At 39.4% G+C, this 27,207-nt stretch overlaps 1 protein-coding gene across 1 annotated transcript; it reads left to right on the forward strand.

Annotated features, from left to right (window-relative positions):
* Positions 1-35: 35 nt before the first annotated feature.
* On the forward strand, positions 36-25,626 carry slc15a4 (solute carrier family 15 member 4). Its single transcript, XM_079687562.1, has 9 exons — positions 36-220; positions 432-1,049; positions 3,288-3,580; positions 4,636-4,777; positions 5,021-5,098; positions 7,148-7,328; positions 11,955-12,113; positions 16,276-16,434; positions 23,856-25,626. Exons 2-9 carry the CDS (start codon positions 474-476, stop codon positions 24,005-24,007), a joined length of 1,740 nt encoding a protein of 579 aa, XP_079543688.1. The 5' UTR covers positions 36-220; positions 432-473; the 3' UTR covers positions 24,008-25,626.
* Positions 25,627-27,207: the final 1,581 nt, after the last annotated feature.

Here is a 27,207-nt window from a genome sequence, read left to right on the forward strand (position 1 = left end):
ACTTATAGATCGTCTCCAGGACTATGCAAGTGTGACCGTTTGTTGACTGTGAGCATATGTCACGCGATAGTACTGTGACACTGGTTTTTGTTGACTTCCAGTTCTCCTTTGACAAAGTAATGATTTAAGACGGGTCACAGTGAATGTCTGAGCTGTACATATTATATAGGTTCATGGAGATCATTGAATACAACTGGGACGTGTTTCAGTCATATTAACGGTAATGTAAACACACACTTATTAAGCGTTCGTTTAGCTAAAGCTAGCATACTTTAGGTTTGTATTAGTTGCCTGTATACATACTGTATTATAAGGAAGGGGTTATTTGACAAATCAGATGTGAATTATGTATAGTTAGCTGTTTTCTCTGTGTTCACACTGTTGACAACGTTTGTCTTACGTGTTTGACATCCTCTGTATTTTCTTTACAGATTTGAACTCTCTCTAATTAAGAATAATTGAGTTAGTCAAGAATGTCTAACAAAAGGGATGCCAATGAGAGCACCCCTCTGTTGGACTCTGGGAACATACCTTCACCACAACCATCAGTTTTCGAGGGAAGAAGACTAGCATGTGCAGCCATCCTGCTAGCTGAATCATTAGAAAGGATTGCTTTCTATGGCATCACATCCAATCTTGTCCTTTTTCTCAATGGTAGTCCCTTTTATTGGCAGGGCACCCAGGCGAGCCAGACACCTCTGATGTTCATGGGAGTAACATACCTGATTTCACCATTTGGAGGCTGGTTGGCAGATGCATACCTTGGGAAATTCTGGACTATTGCTTCAAGTTTGATCCTATATTTTCTTGGCATGCTATTTTTCCCTTTCATCTCAAATGAAGATACCATGACACAGCTATGTGGAGACGAAGGGGCATTTCCTGTGCAACCTGCTGAATGTATGAGCACAAACAGTACCCTTTCAAGCAATGTAACCTGCCCCATCCGTGCCCCATATTGTGGCCCGGTGATCTACAGTGGCCTTTTTTTAATTGCATTAGGAGTGGGTACCGTGAAGTCCAACATCACTCCATTTGGGGCAGATCAGGTAAAGTATGAGCCATATTACTTCCAGATCTTAAAGTCTGTCTTAATAAATAAGGAGTGTTCAAAGTAGACATGGAATTTTTTTTTCAGACATACATAGGCCTGTATAAGATTAGGTATTCAGTGTGACATCATTGAGGTCTAACATGTGATTTCCTTTGCACCATGACAGTTCACTTGGACATGCATCTTCCTTTTTGAATAATAATTTATTGCCATCAGGAAGTGAAAACTAACGCTGTTTGGTTAGTTTGAAAATGTCAGCACTTCTACAAGAAGCTGTCATATAATATGGAAAAGTTCATCAATGGGGTGATTGTTTTCAAAAATAATCTAACTATGAGAAGTGAAAACCTCTCCCAGTGAACCGGCAGGGTGAACATGATTAGTTCCTGATCCCACTACACACATTACAAGTTCCTCACGTCTCTGTCAATGCTCCTTTTGATCATATTCAAACATACACAACGCACACCGTCAAGCAAAGTCCATACATTGAGGGACAAAAATAAACACAGAGACAGGCACACGACAGGAAACACAACAGCAAAATATAGAATACATATTCTACATTTCAGACAGTTTCGAGCAAAACAAAATTATAGAAACTGACAAAATGTGACTTGTTTTTAACTAGAGCAATATGATCCGTGTCACTTAGAGGTACAATTTCACTTCATATTTTCCTCCAGCTCGAAGTCTAATTGACCAATAGTTGGAACTGCTAATACGTTTGCTTCGTTTTTAGTAAAATGTAATATTTTATGTTGCATGTGAATTGATTTCTGGCAAAAAAATTATTGCACCCTCTTTCTATGTGGACATTGCCTTAGTTGTTTCGACAGTGATTTAAAAAAGAAGAATATACAACTTGTTCTCAGTAATCATAACGTTAGAGGATTACTGTAGCTGCTGTCGTTCTGTGCAGGCAGCGGATGATGGATAGAGTTTGAAACTGGGACATCGAATAAAAGCAGGACACTGTGTGGCAGCTTCTTTTGGTCTTTTCATGAGTCACTGCAGATGCAATGTCTACCAGCATATGATCATTGTAATATTTATACCTGATCATATTCTGTATTTGATGGATGGTCAACACTGAAACAAGAAAGTAAATTAGATGTTTGTCTTGTCCTGACGTGGCTAAATGCTGGAGGGAACACAACCACTTACTCTGATTGATCTTGTGTCAAAACTAAATGTAGGAGCTATTAAAGTACGCTTCTGTATACGCATTATTTTTAGACTTTATTATAATGCAATTTTAGATGATACCTGGCAATTAGATGGTCTGAATCAGATAAAAAATAAACAAAAAAAGTTTATTATAAGTTATAAAAAATACTTCCACTCTTTTTACCTTATTCTTCAACCAATGTTATATTGCTATTAAAATATGCCACCCGGCGACAGAGCTGCTCAACGTGTATCATCATCACTATAAAAAAGTAATTTGGTGACCTCTCATCCCCTTGTCTGTCTCAGCTTGGTCCTCATCATCGGAGCAGTTTTGTCTCTTCATTTATTGTCAGGATTTTAAAAGTTGGGCTTTTAAAAACAGCTTGTTGCTTTTCCCTTTGCAATTGCCTTTCACATGCACACAATTTGATCTCTCTAGAGCAGGGGTGTCAAACTCAAGGCCCGGGGGCCAAATCTGGCCTGCGTCTTCATTTTATGTGGCCCGCAAGAGCTTGCCAAGAATATAATATGTTTATTATACGGTTACATACCGTTATACAGAAGCACATTGCCAATAAACAACATGTCCCACAATGCATCTCATTTTGTGACATGCGCACTGAAGAGACTTGCCATTATTTGCCCTAGACTTCTGCATTCAGACGTAGTTAATTATGAAGTTATTACCCTATCCAATAATAATCCAATGCAGAGGCAATAATGTAATATAATACATCATTTTATATATGTATATCGTCTTAAAGTTACAACCGGCCCTTTGAATGCTAATGTGGCCCGCGATGAAATTGAGTTTGACACCGCTGCTCTAGAGTTAACTTCCTTATGTGACTTTCAAAACTTGCATATCAAAGTGCTGATGAACACAGTTCCTTTTATAGCTGACCTTTGCTGCTAGTTTACCATCGATCTGATTTGACACACAGCTGTAAAGATCTTTAGTGTTTAAGGTCTTTCTATGAGACACATGTTGTGTTTATTTCTCCCTGTATGTGTCACCAACTTACAATGACATCGTTTGTTGCTCTGTATGTGATCTTAGGTCAAAGACAGAGGACCCGAGGCCACGCGCCGATTCTTCAACTGGTTCTACTGGTGCATCAATTTGGGAGCTATCCTGTCTCTGGGAGGTGTGGCCTACATCCAGCAAAACTACAGTTTTTGGGTTGGCTACACCATTCCCACCGTGTGCCTCGGGATATCCTTCATTGTCTTCCTCCTGGGCCGTACTGTCTTCATCACCAAGCCCGCTGATGGCAGCGCCTTCACAGACATGTTCAGGATCCTGGCCTCTGCATGCTGCTCCAAGAAACCAAAGGAGCCAAACCTTCTCCGGTGAGAGCGACATGTCATCTCTGTGTTGGTTATTTTACAGCATTGTATGTAATAATGGGAAAAAGATGACGACTATATGATAACAAATGTTCATCACTCGTCACCGGCTTGAGCTTCAATATTAGGATACATGTATTTATTATCCTTGCAAGAATGGAAGTAGTCATCACATACAGAGCATATGGTACAACAAGTTCCCCGAACAGTGCCCTTCAAGAGAGGGTGTATCACAGTCACAATATGCAGAATACCGGTTCAAAGCCGTATACAATGTTAAGTTTAGATTAGCTAAGACCCACGTCAGAAATGATCATGCTTGTCATAATGTCTATCTCCATAGAGGCTGAATCATCATGTTAATCGTTGTCACATAGCTATCTGCCTAAAACAGTGTGTCCTGATGGTCTTCCAGGTAATCATACTTCCTGTTGCGTACACAGCTAAAGTTGGGCCTTTGTTATCATGTGCTACTCTGATATTGAAAGAGTACATTGAGTATTTTCCAAACAATAAAGTAATAAAGTAATTCCCTGAATGACAAACAGCACACTCACATCAAATGTGAAATAGCAAAGCATTTATTCATCCCAGTAGGAAGGCTCTTTCCAACAGAGTAGCAAGTATTTTAGGTCATGGCAAATGTTGACTCCAGTGGATAGCACAGGTATACCTCTATGTTAAAAACCTCCTTTGATCCCCCTTATAATTATTTTTTACCCACCGGTCCAGGCATTTATCTTCATTCCCTGTGGCGCAAAGTTATTCTGAAGTACTGTTACTTGACTTTGAACCAAAGTAGCACAATTGGTTCAAAAACATGACATTGAATATTTTAAGTTTGCCAATCGCACAGCCTTTCAACATTTTCCCCAGAGATGTGGATTATAGGCTTTAAAAAAAAAAAGAATCCCTTTCTAGAGAAGTGCATTCATTTAAGGGTGTTCTCAAAAGGGCTGATTAAGTCTCAAACTTCAAGAGTTGAGTCATTTACCTGTGTTCTATATTTCTGTGTTTATTGTTATTTAATTTTTTTAAAAAAATGTCTCCCCATTAAGCAACAAGCCAACATTGCTCGACAGTGCCAAAGTATCCTATGGAGGAAAATATCCAGAAGAGAAAGTAGAAGAAGTGAAATCCCTGGTGAAAGTCCTCCCAGTTTTCTTTGCTCTTATCCCATACTGGACTGTGTACTTCCAGGTAAGGTCACCCAATTTTAAATTAAACACAAAATATACGAGTCATGTTTCCCACAAGATGAAAAACATGAAGGAATTAAACATGAGTATTTAAGATTTCTGGAAGCGCTTGTGTTAATAATACGAGGGATGATTATTTCCTGCTTCAATGTTGGAGTAGAGTGTTTTTGCAACAGACACCCTGGTGATCACGAGGTGGAGAATTACCTCACGCTGAGACTCTAATCTTCTTATTGTGTTGCAGATGCAGACAACGTACATCCTGCAGGGCCTCCATCTGAGGATTCCTGATAGTACGTCAGATGTCACCCCTGGCTCCAAGGTAACCGAAAAGTAGAGACACTCTTAGTCCAAGCACCTGTTTGTTGTTTAAAAAAAGAATATCAGCAATGGGGTCACATATTTAGCAACTTCTGTATAATTCTATTTAGAAAACATATCAGCTTGGAGTTTAACCTGCATCCACATAATCAGGTTTGAACTAGATTTGTTTTCACGGCTGAAACTAAAGCACTCTGTAGGTCACTGACACACATTTGGAGGCAACAGCTGGAGGCAGAAGCAAAGGTTGGTAATGCCTTGGGGATTAAGTCAGAACTTCACTTCACAGACTAATACCTCGCAGATTAGCAACCTGGCGGTGACTGTACCTCTCCTTAGTAGCACCTCCATCTGATCCTTCCTGACTAGTGTTGCTGCTGTAAGCGCGTCTCTCTCTGACAGAATGTATGTTATGTTCTGGAGGGAATGATGACTGAATCCCCTCCAGTTGCTCCACATGATATACTGTAGTGTAGGACTCCTCAAAAATCAAAGGTTTTAATGTGATGAAATCGAAAAAATACTAGGAAGTGTAGTGCGTCAGTTCTTCTTTAAGAGCAGGCATGCTTGAGGTGAGGTGAAATGCAGTGATTTCATGGAAATGTAAAGTGAAACACTGGCCTGTTAACCACGCAATCTACCCTACTGCTACATTCATGTTATCTTACATTTGTCCTTTTAAGGCACAGAAAGTTGTAGCATTGATACTTTCAACATAGTTTTGTTCACTCATATACTTGTGTGTTTAACTGTGTTAAATATCCATAGTGGCACCCTCCCCCCCTCCACATACTGTTTACCTAGTATCTAAAACAGAACTGAGCCTTTTCAGCTACCAGTCTTGACACTTCTCAACATAAAAAGGGAAGTGAGATTAGTTGCCTCTGTGATGTGATCCCCCTAACCCTTGCCTGACACAATTCTGTAGAAAATCTTAGCAAATAATGTCTCTTCAAAGAATGAGAGCCCACACCTATACTTATATATTTCTATGGGAGGCAGCCAGGCATGAACTTTACTTTTACAACAGTAACTATTTGAACTATGTTGTGTAAGGGATTCATAATTTAAATACATATTCAAAACTACCCTTTCAAATATATTTATAGTTCCCTAGGATACATATAAAAGGTGGTTGCCAGGTGCTTGGACTAAGAGTGTCTCATATTTCCCAACTTGTGTAGCATTTCTTGGGTCCTAAACCTGGGAACCATCATCTAAGTATATCCTGTATGCACAAAGTATTCAGTCTATTTGTGGAAGTATAAAAAGCAGAACACCATCATCAGTTTCATCCTTCACGCCATGCTTTCCTTGGTAAAAGTCTCCCTTGGCTCTTTCTATCATTGCGAATATGATAATGCACAAACAAGGAATGAAAACACTCTAAGGAGCTTTGTATAGATGGCCAGTGGTTACTCACAGAAATGGAAATTCAGTCTGAGAATAAATTATGCTATCAGAAGTGTTCAACCACAGACGCATCAGGAGCTCAGATGGCACTTGGAATTTGAATTGCAAATAACATTTCCAGCAGTTTGCAGTCTTCCATTCCTCAGACAACGAGATGTTATAGGCACATACAACAAACAAAGCTCACAGTAGGTTTTCCCTTTGATTTATATTGCGTCCAGTCTGTTTCTACACCTAATGGTACTAGTTTATAGTTTGTGCTGAAAGCATCTCAAATGCCTCTTAAACATTTTATTGATAAGCCAAATAAAACAATACTGCTACTACTTATGATAAAATAAAGACAAAACACACAAATAATAACTCCTATTGACCTACTTATCGCTAATGAATCGACTGTATGCTTCTTTTAAGTAAAGTGAAAAGAATATTTTCCATTTCATTATGTTTGATTTTTTCCACTTGGGGGTGCCAAAGCAATATTAAGTCCGGGGTACACGCGCTCACACACATGCACCCTCATAGGAACACAAACACTCGGTGAACTGTGTGGGAACGCACTGACTTTCTCTGTAGTTTTCATGCTTTGTTGCGTTTTTGCACAGCTTTACCTCACCCTCCTCCTTTGATCCCCCAGGTGACGTTCCGCTTCCCTGCAGCCTGGCTCACCATGTTTGACGCAGTGCTCATCCTCATGCTGATTCCCCTTAAGGACAAAGTGGTGGACCCCATCCTGAAACGCCGCGGCCTGCTGCCTTCCTCTCTGAAGAGGATCGCGGTGGGGATGTTCTTTGTTATGTTTTCGGCCGTGGCGGCGGGTGAGTGTAAAAACAGACATGTCCTCTCTACGCTGTCACATAAGTAGGCCAAACACACACGCTAATGAAACAGCTAAGTTAGTGCTTGCGGTAAATGCCACTTGCAATCAGTACTTTCAAGGCAACGAGCAATGCATTTGTAGAACCACAGTTACATCATTTATTCATTCTAAATACTGCCTTTGTCAGACTTTGGAAACATGGTACTCAAATATCAGTTCGTCACCAGCAGTGAGAATACAGTATTGCTGCCAAAGTATGATTAGGTTGTCTTCAATTAAGGGTTTGTTTATTGTGTTATATTTTGCTGTGGGATTCAGCAGATGGTCTGTCACAGATTTATTCATTTTTCCTGATTCAATACATCACATTCCACCTAGCAGAGGGAAAGCGCGCCCTGCAGAGCACAGGGGGAGCTGTGGCATCTTACCTTTGGGTCCCGAGTGACTGCAGGCGACTGCGGCAGAGCTGCTCAGTCCTATTAACTTTCAGACTGAAGATTATTTTATAAAAAAAAGTCTCATCTAGGCCTGTCAGCGTTGCTGCTGCATTGATATATCTAGGCTAAAATGATTTGAGAGAGACAAACCTGGGGCAGGAAGAAAGCAACTAGGTAACACTCCTGAAATCAATGCTCATTAGATTACCCACAACCTCTGCCCTTTGTCTGATACACAATGCGTCGAATATGGACACGTTCTGTCATTATTGACCTTTTAGATATTGACTGGTGTCAGATTGCCAATTGTCTGTTAATGATGCACTGAATCACATTTGACAACCATTATGAAGGATAATTCAATTTTATAAATGGTTTATTAAATATTTTTGTTCAGATTAATTATAATGCGGATACATTAGAGGACATTTGTCTAACACTTAAATAAAGCAAATAATGTGATCTGACTTAATTCCCTGCTCAGGAGTCTATTACTTACACAACATCTACATCACTAATGTTTGTCACACTGCTTTATAATGATCTGAATGCAATGTATTGAACCTTTTTATAATAGCTATTAGAGGTCTGAGCTGCCGTGTTTATTGTTTCAAATGATTTTACCAAGTGCTTTTTGAGTCCAGATCGAAAAGCAATTTTGAATGTGTGAGCTGCATGAACACACCTTTTGCAACAAGAACACTGGAGCCGCCAGATAAGATGATACTTACCGTATGTGTCCTGTCATACTCACAATCTGCTAGTGCTCTGAATTCTCATCAGCATAAGTAGGTTATTAATCTCTATAGTCATCTGACAGCAGAATGTGTAAAAGGCCATATGGTATAAAGACCAATACGTATAATACAGTGTTTAAATGGTTTTTATATCGATCTAAGAAGAAGCATTTTTACATATATGGTAAAAGCTCATGTAATAATGACATTCACAGTCTTTTTAATCAGCTCTAATCCAAGTTAGTTCTCATATTAGTAATGCCTAGTTAAAGCAGTGGAATATAGAGTTAGTGGTGAGTATGATATGTAGTTGGAAATTGTGGTTTCTCCATGCCGAATAATTCCACTTAAAGGTCACCTATAATGCAAAATCCACTTTTTGATGTCTTTTATACATAAACATGTGTCCCCTTTGTGGAAAGAGATTCTGAAAGTTTCAGGAAAACATATGTGATCCATTTATATAAAAACCTGTCTGAAAATGAGCTGATCAGATTTTGGCCACTTTATGATGTCATAATCACCTGAATCTCCTCCTAGAGCACCATTGAGTTATTTTGAACCAAATATCTCTCAGAGGGGCGTGGGGAGGGGCTCCTCATTTTCATCTAAAGTAACAGACAGAGAATCAACACTTTTGAAACAGGGCTGAAACAGAGCGATGTATACAGTATATGTATGCACTATGCATGATCTGTTTGGTATTTGGAGCCAAACACTTCAGAGACATGTTTTGTATATATCTGAGACCTATAATATATTGATGAAAAACAGTATAATAGGGGACCTTTAAGTTTTAAACCTACTGCATGTAGAACACTTTATAATTGTAACACTGAGTCAGTAGTAGGAGACAGTAGAAATGGGACATTTTCACATTGTCTTAATCCCTGACTTTTTTAATAAAGGCGCTGCTTTTGCTACAAGGATATCAACTCTTGGAAATCTTGATATAAACAGGGGTGCACATAAGTGGTACGCAGGTACGCATGCACGGCAACAATCTGAAATGCGTACCGTCACTTGTGTCACAAAGCGCATTTGCGTATCGATGTACTTGTGAAGCTTTTCCAGAAGGCGGTTAGATCACCGGACGACAGTCGGTTTCCGTGTGCACAAACAGGGCTGCTGTTAACGTTGGTCTGTACAGCAGCACTGCGCTAAAACAGCTGATCACAACGTCCCCCCCCCCCCCTGCTGACATTCGCGATACAGAGGGCTTCATGGGAACTTTGAGGGGAGCCAGAAGTTTAAGTACAAAACACTGACTCCAGGTACTCATCTGAGTACCTCACTGAGAAAGTTGTGTGCTCCCCTGGATATAAAGACCACTTAACTGCAATGGTGGCAGGTGACCTACTTTTGTACCTGCCAAAGCTTATCAGGTGCTAGTCGCATTACACGGTTGGAAGTGATGATCCATGAATTAAGATAAGAGCTACCTTTTTAAATATCTGGGTGTTGTTGTGGTTAAGAGAGAGGAAAACGCTGCTGGACTACTGCTCTTATCCTTTTGCCTCACTTTTATATAAACATGGGGACGAAGAGATGAGAAAGTTTGTTGAGGGAGAGTCTTGTGATGTTCTAGCGACTTATTAAAGGCTGACTCAGCCCATCAAAAACATCCTTTGCAATCAGAGAGATGTGGTGAAAGGTCTATGAACCAAATCTAATGTGTCTACTTTTTCACTTTAAAGTCATATTTTCTTTTCAGGAGACATGAGCAGTCCTGCAAGGAAAGGTGCTCCAACATGTTCTTTCTATGATTTTCAAATGCTATTTAGTTATTTACTTTTCCATTTGGCTTCCTGAAAGAAAGTGCAGTCCTTGCAATTGAATTTGGGATAAATACATTCTTAATATTGCGAAAAGCAATTTTGGGTTCTCGGAGTGGAGAGAAGGGGTTTAAAGTGGTGCAGTGGTGTTGCCATTGGTCACAGAACAGTATGTGAACACACAGCTAGTGAGGACCACATTACTGACCTGGATTTTATAAATGTACTGTTATTGAGATACACCAATAATGATATTGTATCTGCACCTTATTTGAACAATTATTCATGCCATGATTATTTACTGAGCATGTGTGCCCTGTATCCTTTGCATTGCCTTGCTTCACATGAATTCAGTCACACACATTGACTCCTGGCTGCTGCCTTACAATTTTATAATTTTTTTATAACGGCAATTTCCTCAGATGGCTTTCTGTGTGTCCCCACTGCTTATCTGCGTCTGTCCAGTCGCTGAAATCATGTTGTGTTCAGAGACTGAAAGATGGATAGGTGTGAATGACCGAGTGTGGCATCTTTTGCCAGAAAAGAGCCAGACCAACACATTGCATTGTCAGCCCGCCACTTTGTGTCCACAACATCGGCCACACCGCTGCTGTTGAGAGTTAGAATCACTTTCATAACCATGTTCAACAAACATGCATGAATGTGTCATGATGTCATGGTTGCTGCGATATTTCACAGGGTTTCATCGCGCCCGCTGTCTAACGCCTGGCACGATGACAGCTGGACCTCGTAGTGCAGAGAGACAGCTGAAGACATGCTGTCAGACGGACTGTTTCTGATCCGCTCTTCATTTGTGAACAACAATCAGCCACATACTGAGGCCTGCTCTGAAAAGCTGTGCTGACACTGCTTCTGAAGAGTTTTTTGAAAACATGTTGTATCACATTCTCTTAACTTCATATACTAATCTGCTTTAGCTAAAGATCAATGGCTTTTAGGTGTCCAAAAGCATCTTTATTTATTTTTTTAATGAAAAGCTGTAGCAGAGTTGCCAAGGATCACACTGGCTGTGTGATGTTTATAAGCAGGGGTGTGTGTTTTATTGTGTGACTCTTGCTCTCAGCAGCCCAGTGGCCACACTGCCTGAGATGGACGGCTGGTATTATAGGATAGTCGGATTACAAGGCTACTACTTCTCTCAAGAACAGCATTAAGTGTAGTTATGATAGGAAGCTGTCTCTGGGAGTTATCTGGAAATAGCCTCTGGTTACATGATAATAGCTCTATCGAATAAAGCTTTTAGGAGGCGGCAGCGGTTGATGACAACTGCTAGCCTCTTATTATAAAACTGTCTGCACTGTTCCATAACCAACTGCCATAATATGGAAGCGTGCAGATGTGATCTTAATGAAGCGTCCGGGTAGCCTTAAAACGAGTTAAATGCTTAACGGACTGGCACTAAGTCCTCTGCAAGTGTTTGTTTGTGTCATGGACTTTAAATACCTTAGCAAGTGTCTCTTAATCCTGACAAGTAAAATACAAGCCTTTAGATTCAGCCGTGGCCCTGTTTGCATCTTTAAATTAGTATGTATGTTGCAGAATTTTCCTTATAAACATGTGTGTACGGAGGTTTTTTAGAGAACAACACTTTGTGAAATTCTTCTTACACTCTGCTAACTATGCTTATCTGCATTTTTTCTTTTTGTCCCCTCAGGTATTTTGGAAACAAAACGCCTGGAGATCATCAAATCAAAGGGTACCATTGACCAGGTGCTTGGCAATGTTACCTACCACGCTGCAGATTTACCCATATGGTGGCAAGTGCCTCAGTATGTGCTGATAGGAATCAGCGAAATCTTTGCCAGCATTGCAGGTAAAGTTGTTTGACATCTCCTGTGTGATTTAGCACCCACAGCGTATAAGACATGATGATTCAGACCAACAGTGAAATACAATATCCTCCACTGATTAGCCTCATGAGTGGGGCTGCTCTGATTAACCTTCAAACCGAGCTGCTCTGAATGGATTGTGGGCTCAAAACCGTAATGCCCATTCTCCTAAGCAGTTTGCAATGAAGACTAATGTTAATAATCTTTTTGAACATTTGTTTGACTCATTGCCTTCACCGGCATAATGTGTTTGTGGCTTGTAGTCCAGAGTAAAAAGCACCAGAAGTCGATTGATAATTGATTATACCAAATTTCTCTCACCCCAGCAAGACATTATTCCGTAAAGGGACATTTTATAAATACAGAGTGTATAAAGCAAACTTTTGAAATTTGGAGATGACGATGCAATCTATGACTTCGCCCCCGTCTGTAACCCGCAGCACATTGCTGTCCAAACAAATGCTAGATAACAGATAACTAGAAGGGCACTCTGAGAGCACAGATCTCCGCCAAGGCAAATAGTTCAGTCTTCCATGCTCTGCATATCTGCAAGCCCCACAACTACGTCCGGATATATTTCCAAAACTATCACAATTATGTCAAAATAGTTTCATCCCGCTGAAGCCTCATCATCTTGGCTGTGCATTTATAAAAAACACAAAATACTCTATCATCTACATATGTACACACATCATATGCCGAGACTGAAATAACATGAACATGAAAGCTTATTATCAAAGGAGTAACTATATGTTCACAACAACAACAAATGTAGAATCTGGAAAATAATGCTACTTGCTTGCAATATACTTTATTGTACCTGTAAGAAAATGTGTTCTGGAGTGAGGGTAAAGTCACAGTGGTAACACAATTAGCTTCACAACACTCACAACATTTCACCTTCATGTTCAGGCCGCTGCTGAGTTTAAATTTATCACTATGAACTTAAATATACACCAGCATAATGTAACAATATCTCCCACACTAAATCACGCTCGAGAGAGATAACACTGACAAATTGTCGTGGCAAACACTTAATTAAAAGTTCAACTCTTAATTATCCAATTAGCACGCTTCCCCAGCTGACAGTGTTCATAGAAATATATATTACACTGAATACACAGAAAACAATGACATGTTTAATTATCAGTCCAGCAGGGTGCTGACAGTTACACTTGTATGTAGTCCAAATAGGCAAAGTATTTTATTATAATGATGCTACTCCCCCTTTGAGGCATTATACTAAACTGTAGTCCCTGACTTACTCTAAAGCTAACGGTACATTACAGAGCTTCAGCTCATTGATTAGCAAGGTTGCCTACAAAGCAGATATTGCTTCCATTGTCTAAAAGTTATATAACAAATCTGCAAGTTAACATATTTTACTGTAGATTAAATCTCAAACACATTTTTATTCATCTGTCTTTTGGTATATTTGTCGTAGCAGCAACAATTTCAAAGGCAGGTATCTAAGAACCTTGGAACATAAAAAATCAAAACTATGTCTAGAGCTTTATATATACCGTCTATGGTCTAGACGCCACGTGGAGTCTTAGCTTTTGTATAACCCTTCTTTCTATTCACATTCTCTTAACCTTAGAAGATACAGTATTTTTGTATGTTTGATATATTTGTGATACCTTTGATAGTCTATGTACTACAGCAGATTCATCATAGGAGAATTTATTATAAAAAGTCAAAAACTTTTTTTTAGCACTTGGGCCAACTTTTCACACCAGCAGGTCTGATTTTGAATTTAAAGTCGTGTAGCTGTCGCTGCTCAGACGATTCATCCCAGTAAATATAATTCAAAGACACAGGCTCATCAATTTGAGGCTACGCATAATCCTTCACTGGAAATGTAGCAGTGTTTGCTTTCCCTGGAGAAATAAATTCCCTGTTCTTCTCCGGAAAAATGATTAAAAAGAAAAGCATTGAATCAGAGCAGGTCAGAATAGTTCATGCCGGAACTGACAGCTGCAGTCTTCTTTTGGAGACTTTCAGGGTTACCAGGCGAAAACTGCTTAGCAAGCAGGCTCCCTTTATCTTGCTCTTCTTTTTTGTGTGAGTCCTGACCTAAACAGGAAATGTCATTTCATTAAAAGATTTGAAAAGTAAGGCCACATTGTACCAGTAATACAATAATGTGACCAAGTGAGAAATTGCTTTAATGCTATATCAAATAGGGACTGCAAAAAAAAAAAAATGGAAAGAAAAGCAACCGTATTGTCCTTTTACTAAAAGAGGTTGTCTTTGAGAAATATCTGAGTGTAATATAAAAAAAATGAAATGTTCCCTGTATTGTGTTTATCTTTGGTGTGACTATATTTGTTTCTTTTCTCCCTTCATGTATTTTTTTCTCGAGTCATGATCGTTGCCTCAGGCCTCAGTTATCTAGTGATTTGAGTTTGTTAAAGCCTCGAGCTATGATTAAGTCATCCTCCTCGTATTATAGGTCATGCTGTTGTTTTTTTTTCTATAGCACTCGCTTTACTCTATATAAGTAGTGCTGATTGAACTATTCATATTTAAGACTTATTATCTGAGGTATTATCAAGGTGCAGGGTGTTTCTGCGACTGAACGCCTACATTTGATATCCACAAGTTTAAGATCCATGGATACTGATTAGCTCGAGTATTATAAGGTCCTTGAACAGAACTAGATTTTTGCACAACTATCCGGGTCCCTAAAAAGTCAAATCCAGACATAACAAAGCTAAAGGGAGCCTTAAAATAAACGTACTTTCTCCTCTCCCTGTATACCATCCCACAGGGCTTACTTGTACGAAAATTGGCGGAAAGAATTGTGACATATGTCTGGTTTAGAGGAATATTCCCTCTAGTCTCCTTTTGTTTGAATAAATCTGTTTAAAACCTCTGGTGACACCAGACTTTGCTGCAATCCTTGTTTTGCTTGGACACCACCCAAGTGTGTCTGGTTTCAGGATAAGAGAATATAAAATCTTTTTTTTAATGATACTTAGTATTTAAACTCGGTTTTGCATGTGTGAAAGATATTAAAGGTAAATGTTAATTTATAAGAAAATAATCAATACTACCGTACATATAATAATAGTGCCCTTGTTGGGTATTGGAAAAAAGAATATAAACATTTGCATTCATTTTTTATTCCCCCTTTTTTCCGTCAAAGAAAGGTCAAGCTCACTGTGGTTGTTTCTTGAATATTTATAGTTATTGATGTTAGAATGATAGTCTGTATTTTCCCTTTACTGTGAGGAGTGGTATCTGAGATACCTCACCAACCTTTGTTAGTCTCCTGTGACTATGGCTATTGACGAGTGTTCCTTTGCTATCAAAAGGTTAGCTAAGGATATAAACAAATGTATCTCTGTGAACTTTTAGAAAGGGGATTATGCTTTCCACTGAGTCAAAACCTCATATTTGCCATTCCCTTATCTCAGTCCCTTTTTCTTCTGACGTTTTTTCTTTGCAAAACTACCACAGATATAAGTAAGGTAACTGCTCATCACATTAATTTGTGCAATGTTCCAAGGAAGATCTTGAAAGGCAAATGTATTTAACAGCAGTTTCCTAATCTCTCCAGACAGATGTAGCTATAGGGCCTCATTTAAAAAATCACATGTTTGAGGTGCCATGAAATGATCAATGTCAGCTTGCAGGCAGAAAGATCTCTAGGCAAAAGAGATACTTATTTGATGTTTTTAGCCCATCATATGTTTCCTTAGGTCCCCTGCCCATTTTCTTAGTCCTTTCCTTTCTTTCATGACTAAGTAAATACTGAGTGATGTGTTTTCCAGAAATCACTGCTTTGTGAGATCAGTAAGCAGAGTAGTTCCAAACAAGGCAAACACAGACCAGTTCCACCATTATAATTGAGATGCCAAGCAGCTTTCGAGAAATCTTTTTGGTCTCACTTACAACATTCTAAAAGGAAACCAGTGATTGTCAACAAACAATTTAAATAGAAATCGAATTCTACCCAAACATGTAGTGGTGCCTTGCTGGCTCCACTGTCAGAGGCATGAACTGGACAGTATATTTTTGGGAGTGTTTGACTAAATAGCATGATATTACAGGTTACATTACACTTTTATTGGATGTACATTTCTACAATGTTATACCCAACAATCTAACAAATACCTAATGTTACTGTTTTTGTTGAAGGTCTGGAGTTTGCCTATTTTGCAGCCCCCAAGTCCATGCAGAGTGCCATCATGGGACTTTTCTTTTTCTTCTCTGGGATTGGCTCCTTCGTGGGCTCTGGTTTGTTGGCTATTGTCTCCCTCAAGGCGATTGGCTGGATGTCATCCCACAAAGACTTTGGTAAGAGATCACAGTAACGTATACACTCATTATATGTGCAGTCACTGTTGCTAACCAGACAAGAGGTTAAAAATAATAACTAATGAAAACCATTATCTATATGTTTTTAACCAATGGATTGAATAACTATATGTCACATTAAATATATTTCTTTCAACTGCCTCCTATGGCCTGAAACATGTTTTGGATTAGTCTGATGGTTCAAATATGTATATTTTTAGCACACAATTAGCAGCCAAAGAGGCAGATATTTTCCTAAAGAGATGGTGGATACCAAACCGAGCTAAAAGGAGAATGAATATGTGGTCAGAACTCATTTACGGTAATAATAACACTGATGAATCTGTTAATTTGCAAATGTTTCCTTGTTTTGCAATAGCCCATTTAAAAGCTCTTACATCGTTTGATCTATTATCATTGTATATCACTTCCATAAAGCCCCTGTCACACTCTCCCGAAATTGACACCCGATGGACACACGATAAAGGAAATGTTCAAATTCGGCTGTGATCGTAGCAACATCGGGCCATTCGTGAGGGCATCTTAAGACATCGTATGACTGCCGGTGGAGTTTCTCAGGCTCCGGCAGCAACTTCGTGAGCAGCAACTTCGTAAGGCACTCGTGAGGGCATCTTGTCAAGTCGTGTCATCTTCGTGTTATCATCGGTGCATTCACTCTCACTCTGATCGGGGCGAATGCCCGATTGCACCGATGATAACAAGATGCTCTCACGATGGCCTTATGAAGGGCAAAATTGACACACGAATTCAACACGAAAATGAACCTTCGCAAGGTCCTTCGGCAATTTTTTGGTATGCCAAAGATTTTTGCCACCGCTCACGAAGTTGCTGCCGGAGCCTGAGAAACTCCAACAACGAGTGGCCCGATGTTGCTACGATCAGAGCCGAATTTGAACATTTCCTTTATCGTGTGTCCATCAGGTTTTTTATTACATAACAAAATCTTGTAAATAACCCAATTTGTGTTCTGTGAAACTGAAAAGGATATAATATATTATTTTGAAGGCGAGTTGACAGGAAGTTGTTGTTGCTATGGAAACAACATTACGGAGAAAATGTAATATATTCTACATATAAAGACGGATAAAGTAAAGAACAAAGTCTGAAAATATCCGTACATTATCATAGTACTTTAACATAATTGTTTTTGTTACTTTCGTTGCAGTTGTATGTCTTAAATGTAATGTAAATGTTGCCTTCGTGTGTGCTTCGGGGCCATCTTCGTGCGAAATTCACAATTCAATATTCGTGTGTCCATCGGGTGTACATTTCGGGACTGTGTGACAGGGGCTTAATGGGAATCATTACTTTGTATGCATGTAAAACAATCGATGACTTTGTCTGTAATTAAAATATAATGCTACTCTCTTCAAAATATCTCCACAAGACAGGGATGGTTGTCGATCTTTACTCATAGTTTTCCCAGGGGTGTCCACCATCCCCCCAAACTGAGCATTACAGTTGTCGACCCTGCTGTTAGATGCTCAGAGCATGTAGAGTGCACTATTGACTTTGCACATCGACTGAATGTATGTACTCGTAATAGAATTGTTGGTATCGATTCATTTACTGCTCAAGGTTGTTTTTTTTAGGCACGTACCTTAAGAATGCTCCCAGCTTGTGCAGATTTAAAATTCACTTAAAGAGTTTGTAAATTAGACGCAGTGAGAGAAGAGGGAGGGGGACAAAAACACATGGGGCAGTTATCTTGTTTTAAGAGCGTTTCCTATAATAAATAGACATGTCAGGCTAACGACAAAAGGTTTGTGTAAATCTGTCAAAGTGGTAGAATAAATAGTGTGGTGGTGGCAGCAGATGGATGGGCTCCCTAGCGAGAGGAGGCTTCCAAACCCAGATGCACTTTTCCCTGAGCATGCGGTAAATAAGCCAACACTGTAAATTGTTTACCCTCAAACACCTAATAGCTCATTAATACAGTTTGCCGACAGTTAGGGAGGTACTTTTGATGATGTTAGCACTGGAAGATGCTTGGCACGCTCCATAAATCCATCCCTTGCTCAGCCTGGCTTCACTTGAGGGGCAGTTAAACTAAAGTTGGATTGTGGACGTGTTTTTGCTTTCCAAAAACAAGTCATTTAAAAGGTGAGCTGCAGAAATGGAACAAAACATGCTCCTGGCCACCAATAAAAGACACACAGCACAAAGCTTAGGCATTAAGTACAGGCAGTCAGGAATCATGCGGTTTGTTTTTGTGTCTGTTTCTCACAGTTTGTCGGATTTTAGCTTCTTCCACATCTCCTGGCTCTCTAGGTGAAATGAATTCAACTTATTTCCATGGCTGCAGGCGAAAAGGGTGTGCAGTAAACAGCATCTTGGGTGAGCTGTGCTAAGTTGTACTGAGCTGTACGGGCCTGAAGACAGATGAGCAACATTAATCACAGGCTGGGGGTCTGATTACATAGCCCTGGATCTCTTGAGTAAAGCTGTCCCTGGAGCATTACATTGAGATGGCACTGCTCGTCTGACATCACACTGGATGCTCAGCTCTCTCCGTCGCACTGTTGCTCCTTCTCTCCCTGCTTTGCACTTACCGATGTTAGTCAGAATCCGTGAAGTGTCCCATGTAAGGTTTTGAAAGTCTGTCATTTGTTGCGGTGCTACCTGCTGGTTTGGAAATTAGGAAAAACGAGTCACAAATGATTGGTTTCGTAAAGGATTGCAGAGAACATCGGCCCCAAGGAATGCACAACACCACATGGCCTGTGTGATAATGAAGTCTGGAAAGAGGTACAAATAGGAATTAAAGAAGCCCTCTTTGCTTTTGGAGTTATCCTTTTCATGTAGTGTGTTAGGAGGCGTTACTGCATGTAAATGGTCTGCAAAGGCTAAAATCCCAAAGTTCACACCAGAGGGAGTTTCTCTCCCACACACAAAAGGCTAGGGGGGGCAATCGGTGAACTGTTGGATGTTTCTATTTGTTGTTGGTAAGATGCATGCGAGTGAGATGTAGGTTTAAATCCATTTATGTTTTATTTGGACGTTATAACTACACATATAAGTTTGTCTCCTTGGGACAATTTAAATTATAACCAGTTGATGCTAATGGTCCAAAGATCCTAATGCAGATATGTTGTAGCCCATTGGCTCAACTCTACTGTGATGAAATACAGTAAAAGTATTTAAAAATATTCAACATAATATTTCCAGCTTATCCTCCATTTACACCCCATTCACAAGAAACACTTGTATAAACATTTATAATGTATATAATTAGGTTCAGCTGTTCTAATACAGATATTAACCCACAGAGAATTAAAGCACCAAATGTACCAACCGTTTAACAAATGCATAACAAGTTTATATGTCGCAAAAGAAGAAGAATGATTGCAATTAAGTCTAGTATACATGTGTTATTTGGTTCGCCAAGTCATAAAGCAAAAAACGTACTGAAATAAAAATGGCCTCTTCAAAGTCCTCACATCATGCCAGCCTCTTAAAATGTGAAGTGAATGACTTTCCCATTTGGTGAACAGTTTGGGAGTGAATGAACACGTGTGACTGAAAGCCTCTGGCATCAGTCTGCAAAGCCGTTGTGAAAATGGTTACAGCATTTCAGCAACATCTGCTCTCAGACTTAAGAGTTAGTGAGCTTATGTGGTGAAATTATTGATCCTTTTAAATCCCGGGAACATTATATGTCCACAATGGTTACATCTGGTTGAGTAATCACGCATCAAACACTTTTATTTGGTATTTTTACTGGCCCACTATGTCATCCCTTTTCTGTCAATGACATTTGTTACAGTATGTCATAAGACAAGTCAATCAAAGACCAACCTTTAGTTTCTTACCGAGCATTATTCCTCACATACAAGGAGCTTTTTGTTTCTAGGAAATGTCTTCTGCCTTTGTTGGAGTTTTCTTCACTCAATATGAATGCTTTTTTGCTATGGTCACATGACAGGAAGTGGCATTTCTCTTTGACCAGTGTCAAAGTCATGACTGATCTTAAATCAGATGTCTGGGACGTGTTCAGACTTTCAGAGTGTGCTGACATTCCACATCCTGCCCGTGAAGTGTTGGATCACATTCAGTGAAATGTCAATGTTTTAATGGATGCCTTTAATGTCAGATCTGGCTAATTTAACATGAACTCTTATTCTGTCGGAAAGGGCTATATTTGAAAATATAATTGGTTGTGCGTGTGTTGGACATGTCAGGGACAGCAGAGGCCAGAAAGCATGTGCTATCCATTTAGAAGATTACAGCGTCAATAATCCTCTTTACGAGCTACGGGGCGCAGAAAAATAATGTTATGATATATTTACAGCTGGAACAAACACACATTGATTCCCTTTTTGATTTCATCCAGAGACAGGGGATGGCCTTGAATGCATTGAAGCATTAACATGCTGGGTCATTGCACCGAAGGTCTGGATCAATTGATCTGTTTTCCAACGTTAAATTGAAATTGAACCATTTCATCTGGCCTCACATGGCTTTCTCAGAGCCACTCGGAGGTAAATGGTCCTATAACTTTATGTCACTAAGATATTAGATGGCCGACTCTTTCTGGTAGTGCATTCACAATCTTCTCATATACTAACTCAGAGCTGTAAAACATGACCGCAAGTTATATCCAAACTAAAAGAAGTGTAATAATCGAAATACCGCACTCTGATTGGTTTGCTATATTTCCTCCTTTGGTAAAAATGTTGCTTTCAAATAACTGTCAAATTATTTTGGCTTCACTAATGTGTTTTACAGTGAGTCCTTGTTTAGTCTTTTGCTGCCGTAATTATCCTTCCATATTTTTTAAAGTGGTTAACAGCCAAGTGGGCCCTGGGGGGCGAGGGCTGAAAGGAGGAGGTAGAGCCTAAGTTCATTTTAAATACATTAGAGAAAGAAGCAGTATACAAGTGAAACCTGGCACACTTTTCCGGAATGTTGCCAAACAATTTAGATTTACAGCCTTTTTTGCGAATCCTCTTTGTAATTCCTTGGGCCGTAGATAAAAGACAATTGTGGAAAGTGGAACCAAGTTTGAGATCCAGTCCTCGGACAAAGTCATCTTAAGGCTCCAGAAACCACATGTTTTTAAGAATACAAATTATCTCAAAATCAGGTTTTCTTACATGCTGACACGATCACATTTTACCAAACATAGTGGTTATTCCTTAATTTATTTAATTGAAAATATATTCCCTGCTTTCTGTCAGCAGTCCTGCGGTGTTAATGAAGACTGCAGAGGCAGACTCTTGGTTTATTATCTGTTAGGCAAATTATTGATTAAAAAAATACAAGCTTCCTCGCTGCAAATGCACTTCCCCTTTCCTCCCGTGCTCTCCTGTCAAGTATTGTTTTGGTCTCTTCATGAATTATTCAGAGACTTCTTTGGCTGATTTCTCCCATTTTCAACTTTTGACCAGTTTAAGAAGACAACAAAATAAGTTATAAGTGTCACAGGGGTCAAAGAATCAGAGTTCCCTTTTCCCCCATTATTCATTAATGTTGTGGCAGAAGTTCACAGCTCTCTGTTCCCAGATCAACGGTTTCAAGATAAAGGGAGTGGATCTTTTTTTTGTTATCCCCCTAAATGTGTATCTCACCACAAGAGCATGCACGCAACAGTGACTGGAAAATGATTATTTATATGCATGATACGCTTGGTGACATAACAGAGGGTGATGTGATCATGCAACCCGGCGGGATAACCTTTTTCAAAATGAGTTAATCCTGCTGTTTCATCAGGAGCAAAGCCTGTTAAGTCATGTACAAGATGCAGATACCCTAATGCAGTGAGGTGGATGTGATGCAGGCCTTTGGTGTGAAACTGTTTTAATCACAGTTGGGAAAGTATTCCGAGAGGAGTATTTCGCCATTATATCTTTGACATCTTCAGCCAAGTCTCCACAAATACACAGGTCTTTTTTTCAACACAATTGTTACTCCTTACTGAAGAGCTTGTACTGCATTCAAGATTAGTTTTTAACGTTTTCTCCTGCCTCACATTTCAAAACAATTACATAAAAGTAAGATTAAAGATCTTTGTTAATCCTGCCTGTCCGTACGCACCATCTCTTCCTTGACGGCTGCTAACTTTAAATTGATTAGGTTTTACTGAAATACACTCGCATTCAAACACGCACAGGCACACACATTCCCTGCCACGTGAAGAGGAAGTACTTAAATTGAGTATTGCCCCGATATATAATTAAAATCAAGGACTTTTCTCTCCGCTCTGTATTCGGTGTGACAGCTCCACATGGTGGGGAGCTAATGGGAGCTTTCTGAGGAAATGGCAGACTGCTCTGGGGCTTCACATTTACTCATTTGATGGTAATGTTTAATATAAGCTATAGGTATCTCTGAACTGTGATGACAAATGTGCCTTACATGAACCAAAGACAGGTTCTTGCATATGCTCTAGCTAGCAAGAGAAAAGTGCTCATTAAGACGCACCCTTCAACAACCAGCTCACCGAATAAGTCTCCTCGCCCAGCAGAGGGGTAAACAGTCCTCTCACGCTGCTAGCAACAAAGTCAATTGTTCAGCTGGACATGGTCAAGAGGACAAAAGCTGCTCTAAAGCCAATCCAATTGTCTCCTTACTTGAACAAGGGAGACAATTGCTGTTCTTGTTTTTTTCCTTCATGTAAAACCCTGAAGCAGGATTTGTTTAGAGCGTTCCTCTTGGGATTTGTTCCTGAATGAGGACAGCCATTTCCGGGAAACAGCAAATGATAAGAGACTAATTGGAAGAAAAAGACAATTGAAAGCTTAAAACATGTGTGTCCTGTATGCTCAGTCTCAGCATGGTCTGTTTGTCCTCCCCTCCCTCCTGTGCAGAAGTAATACATCAAATCATAGCGGAGGCATCGGTTTATTTCCTCCTCTTTTTTTTTTTATTGCATCCCATCCCCACGAAGAAACAAACCGTCCTTTAATACCGACGAAAGACTCCCTGGCTCGAAGCACAGCTGAGGGCCCGTTTTGCTGCGTTGTATCTGATGCTTCAGTCCCACAGCATCAGATCTGTCTTGCTTTGTCAAGGCCGATGAGCGGGGTCAACCGTCTCCGCTTCCCGGAGGTTTCACCGTATGCGAGATGAGAAGTAACAAGCCCCCCTCCGCTGAATCCTAATTCCTGACAGCCTCCCTGCCATGCTCACTTCTCACGGGTCTTTTATGTCGAGCAGAAACACAACAACACTCGCGAGATTGTGGCCGTTTACCTTTGCCTTTTTGTATTCTTTTAACACGTCGCAGTACTTTGAGATAAAAGCGCCCTCCTGCTGTCGCCCTCTGAAGACGCTGTGCCTGACTCTTTTGTTCTCCACATCCCCGTGTTTGTAATTTGCTGGAGCTCACTGTTTTCAAACATCCGAATGCCAGTCTTGTGTCTCCTTCGTAATAATGCCCTTGTTTTCTCTCTCTCCAGGTAACATCAACGACTGCTCTCTGCACTATTACTTCTTCCTCCTGGCAGGGATCCAGGGTGTCACCTTGCTGGTCTTTCTTATCGTCTCTTTTAAGTACGAAAGGCAGAGGGGTCGGACAGGAAGCCAAAGGCAGAGACACACTTCCTCTTGACCCGTCCCCCATGTCCTCTTCACCAAAGCTGCCTTTTGCATCATATCGCTCAGTGCCCAGAGACCCTGTCGAATAGGTACTTACTAATTTACTCCCACTAGTTTGGTTCACCTTCCAGTTACAAATTGTCATGATTATATTTCGTATTTATGTTTACTCAAGCTTTTAAGAGGAGACTCTTTGTTTATCTATCACTGGATGAACGTACAGGAACCACTGAACGTAGAGATGAATTCAGGAGCCATGTTTGAGTCTTCTCTACTATACTCCTGTTTGTTTACCCTTGTTGCCTTTTTTGTTGTTGATCATTTGCACTTTTGAAGTGGTGCCATAACACAAATGTGATATCTAGATATTTTCTAATCATGAAAAATGCTCAGTTGTTTTTATAGTTGGATTTTTACGTTTCTTTTTCTAACAGTTTCTTTATTTTGACTTTAGCTAACAATTTGATAAACCAGGATTAAAATGATCTTTAGACTAACATCCAGTCAGACATGTGTGCATTAAATGTACTTAGCATTATTTTTTTATTACAATTACGCCTTTTGGCTTTTTGATAGTTTTGAATACCTATGCAGTTTTAACTCCGAGACTAGTTGTATGTTTTAAACCATTGCTATTAATGACAGAATAGGGCTTTGTTTGAGGAGATCAATACACTTTAATTTATGTAATCTATTATTCAAATCTAATATTGAGAGAAAACAAATGTGTTACCAGTGCCTGTGATTACATATTGTAAATCCTTATGAATCCCTTCCATAAATCCACTTTAATTCCTCAAACAGAACCATACACATTAATATTGAAAACTCCTTGTGATAACAAATACTCCCGTAAAGCTTCAAAGCACTTTTTTTGCATTTCTGGCCAAGCTGCGTGTCCGTTTGACCTTCAACTAATAGAAATGAACCTAAAGCTTAAGAGGCCACCTTGAGTCGAGCTCTTAAAAATATCTCCTGCATCACATGCTGGGTTCTAAATAAAAAGGAGTGTGATTTACAGTACACAAGCAAATTACATATTTGTTTCATCTTCCCCTACATTTAGATTCTGATAGATAAATCGTAATTTCCTTGCATTTGTTGTCAGGGATCTTTAACAGTGTTATCATGGCTTTGCAGCATTGCCAGAAAATCTTAAAAAATAGGTTTTGTTGTATTTATTAGACTGTGATGCTTTTGTCTTAGCTTAATACTGCTCAGAAAAAAGCTGTCTTAATAATAATATTTTCAGAATAGGTATAGAGCAAGAGGTACTGCATTTTATTAACAACAACAACACTCTCAGGGCTCAGACTGATATAACTCTCCAGGAATTGTACAATTGCCTTTGGGAGCACAGAACTGTGTTTACCCTGTGGTGTGAATAAAGTTACATTTGTAACAGCACATACAACGCAGAAATGTGACTCCTGTTAGTGATTTCAGTTTGTGTTAAAGGGGTCGTTTAAATGGCTTTGTTTTATTGCATATTTGATATATACTTGCTTTGTCATTTCAGTCCTCTCCCTAAAGATTTGTAATGTTTACTTTGGAATGATGTTCTGTTTCCATAATGCTAAGGAACTTGAATTGTGTTGTATTTGTTGCCATTAAAGTATATTAAATAAATAATTGAGTTTCTCATTTTCTGCCATTTTATAATAAGACAAAGTTAGTTCATACATCTGTCACATCACTTATTGCAGTTTTAAAAATGTTCTCTGAATTAGAAACATTTTAAGCAACAGAAAACATTCATATATGAGTAAGAGCATTTTCCAAATCCAGAGGACGGGATGACCCTGGTCTTAAAATGGGAATCACGGATAGGGCCTGCCTGGATGCTTTTGTGATGAGGGCTATGGTTTATTGCTCCTGGGAAACCCAAAGTAGGCTTTGTAAATGAGTCATATAAAAACACAGCATGCTGTTTGGGAAAAGGTTGGAAACACAAAGGTTTAACGCCTCATTTTACATTCTCACTGCGTAAGTATTTCTTCTTAGTTTCATCAGATTGAAATCAACACGTCATCACACATCTTTTTTTAATGCGAAGCCCTAAAAGCCAGGAGACTCGGAGAGGGCCATTTCCTGTCTAATTTGGTCGGAGAGCCCACATAGCCGTGACTGAGCAGACAGCTTGATGTTTGAAGCCAACACAATGCCTCGGGGTCATAATTCTAGTGTGGCGGCTTGTTTCTCATATTGAGAGACATTTCTGACACTCCACTGGTGATGGTGGCAGAATTGCAATGCAGTAACATTGAGATATATAGTTCTGACCTCCCACTATTTTATTTTGATTTGTTGGCCATGGTTCAAGCAAACAACAGTGGCTTGGAAACAGCGGCTCAGTATATATTTGTATCTTCTAAGGTCCCTTTGTTCTTTTGTTTTTCAGTATGTTCCAGGAGCTAAGATAACGCATTGCCTACAAAATTCAAAATGTGAAAGAAAATACATTTTGTTACACCATCCTAGTATTGTAAGGGTTGGTTTTAACATTGTTAGTCTGTCGGTCTCCCTCTCTGGTCTAGTGCAATCTACATGTTGGATGGATTCTCCCAATCCTTATGGACAGATATTCATGGTTGCCAGAGGATGCATCCTGATTATTTTTGGTTATCCCCTGACTTTCTCTCTAGCACCAACCAGAGCTCAAAATGTGTGCTTGGCGTGGAATATACCAACAACTACTTAAGTAGATTACTATGACACGTGTGAAAGATATCTCCTCAGGATGAACTGTAACATTTACAAAATCCCTTAAAGTTATGTATAGCTAAATCATACTAAATGTTGTGGCCAATACTTTGCTTTATGATTTAATGACTGCAAAAGAATAATAATCTATTACATTGTTATCAACTTGTTGTGACTCTTTGTCTTGTTTATTTGTATCCCCCTAATCAAATAAGCACAACTTAAATTAGAAAAAAAGTTTCTTCTTGTTGAAAAGCTGCCAAAATTAGGATAGCAACAATGCAGTAATTATTCCACATTTAAGTCAGTGGTATTTACTTTCTCCAAATATCCTCAGTTTTACATCAAAGTGTATGAAAATGAAGTAGAAAAGTTTTAAAAACACAGATAAAAATAAGTCAGTGTATGACGCGGCATGTGTCTGTTTTACATAATCTACAGAATGCTAAACTGCTTTTAATTGTATTACTGAGTCTTAGTGTACCTGTGTAATGAGCGACCGGCAGATGC

This window comes from Notothenia rossii (genome assembly GCF_949606895.1).
Source record: "Notothenia rossii genome assembly, chromosome: 6".
NCBI classification, from domain to species: Eukaryota; Metazoa; Chordata; class Actinopteri; order Perciformes; family Nototheniidae; genus Notothenia; species Notothenia rossii.

Bases quoted from the DNA above. Each gene is read 5' to 3' on its own strand.
- slc15a4 (XM_079687562.1), top strand. From the start codon at position 474: ATGTCTAACAAAAGGGATGCCAATGAGAGCACCCCTCTGTTGGACTCT. The intron at 7,329-11,954 runs GTGAGTGTAAAA...TTGTCCCCTCAG, and splicing joins GTTTTCGGCCGTGGCGGCGG to GTATTTTGGAAACAAAACGC. The intron at 12,114-16,275 runs GTAAAGTTGTTT...TTTTTGTTGAAG, and splicing joins AATCTTTGCCAGCATTGCAG to GTCTGGAGTTTGCCTATTTT.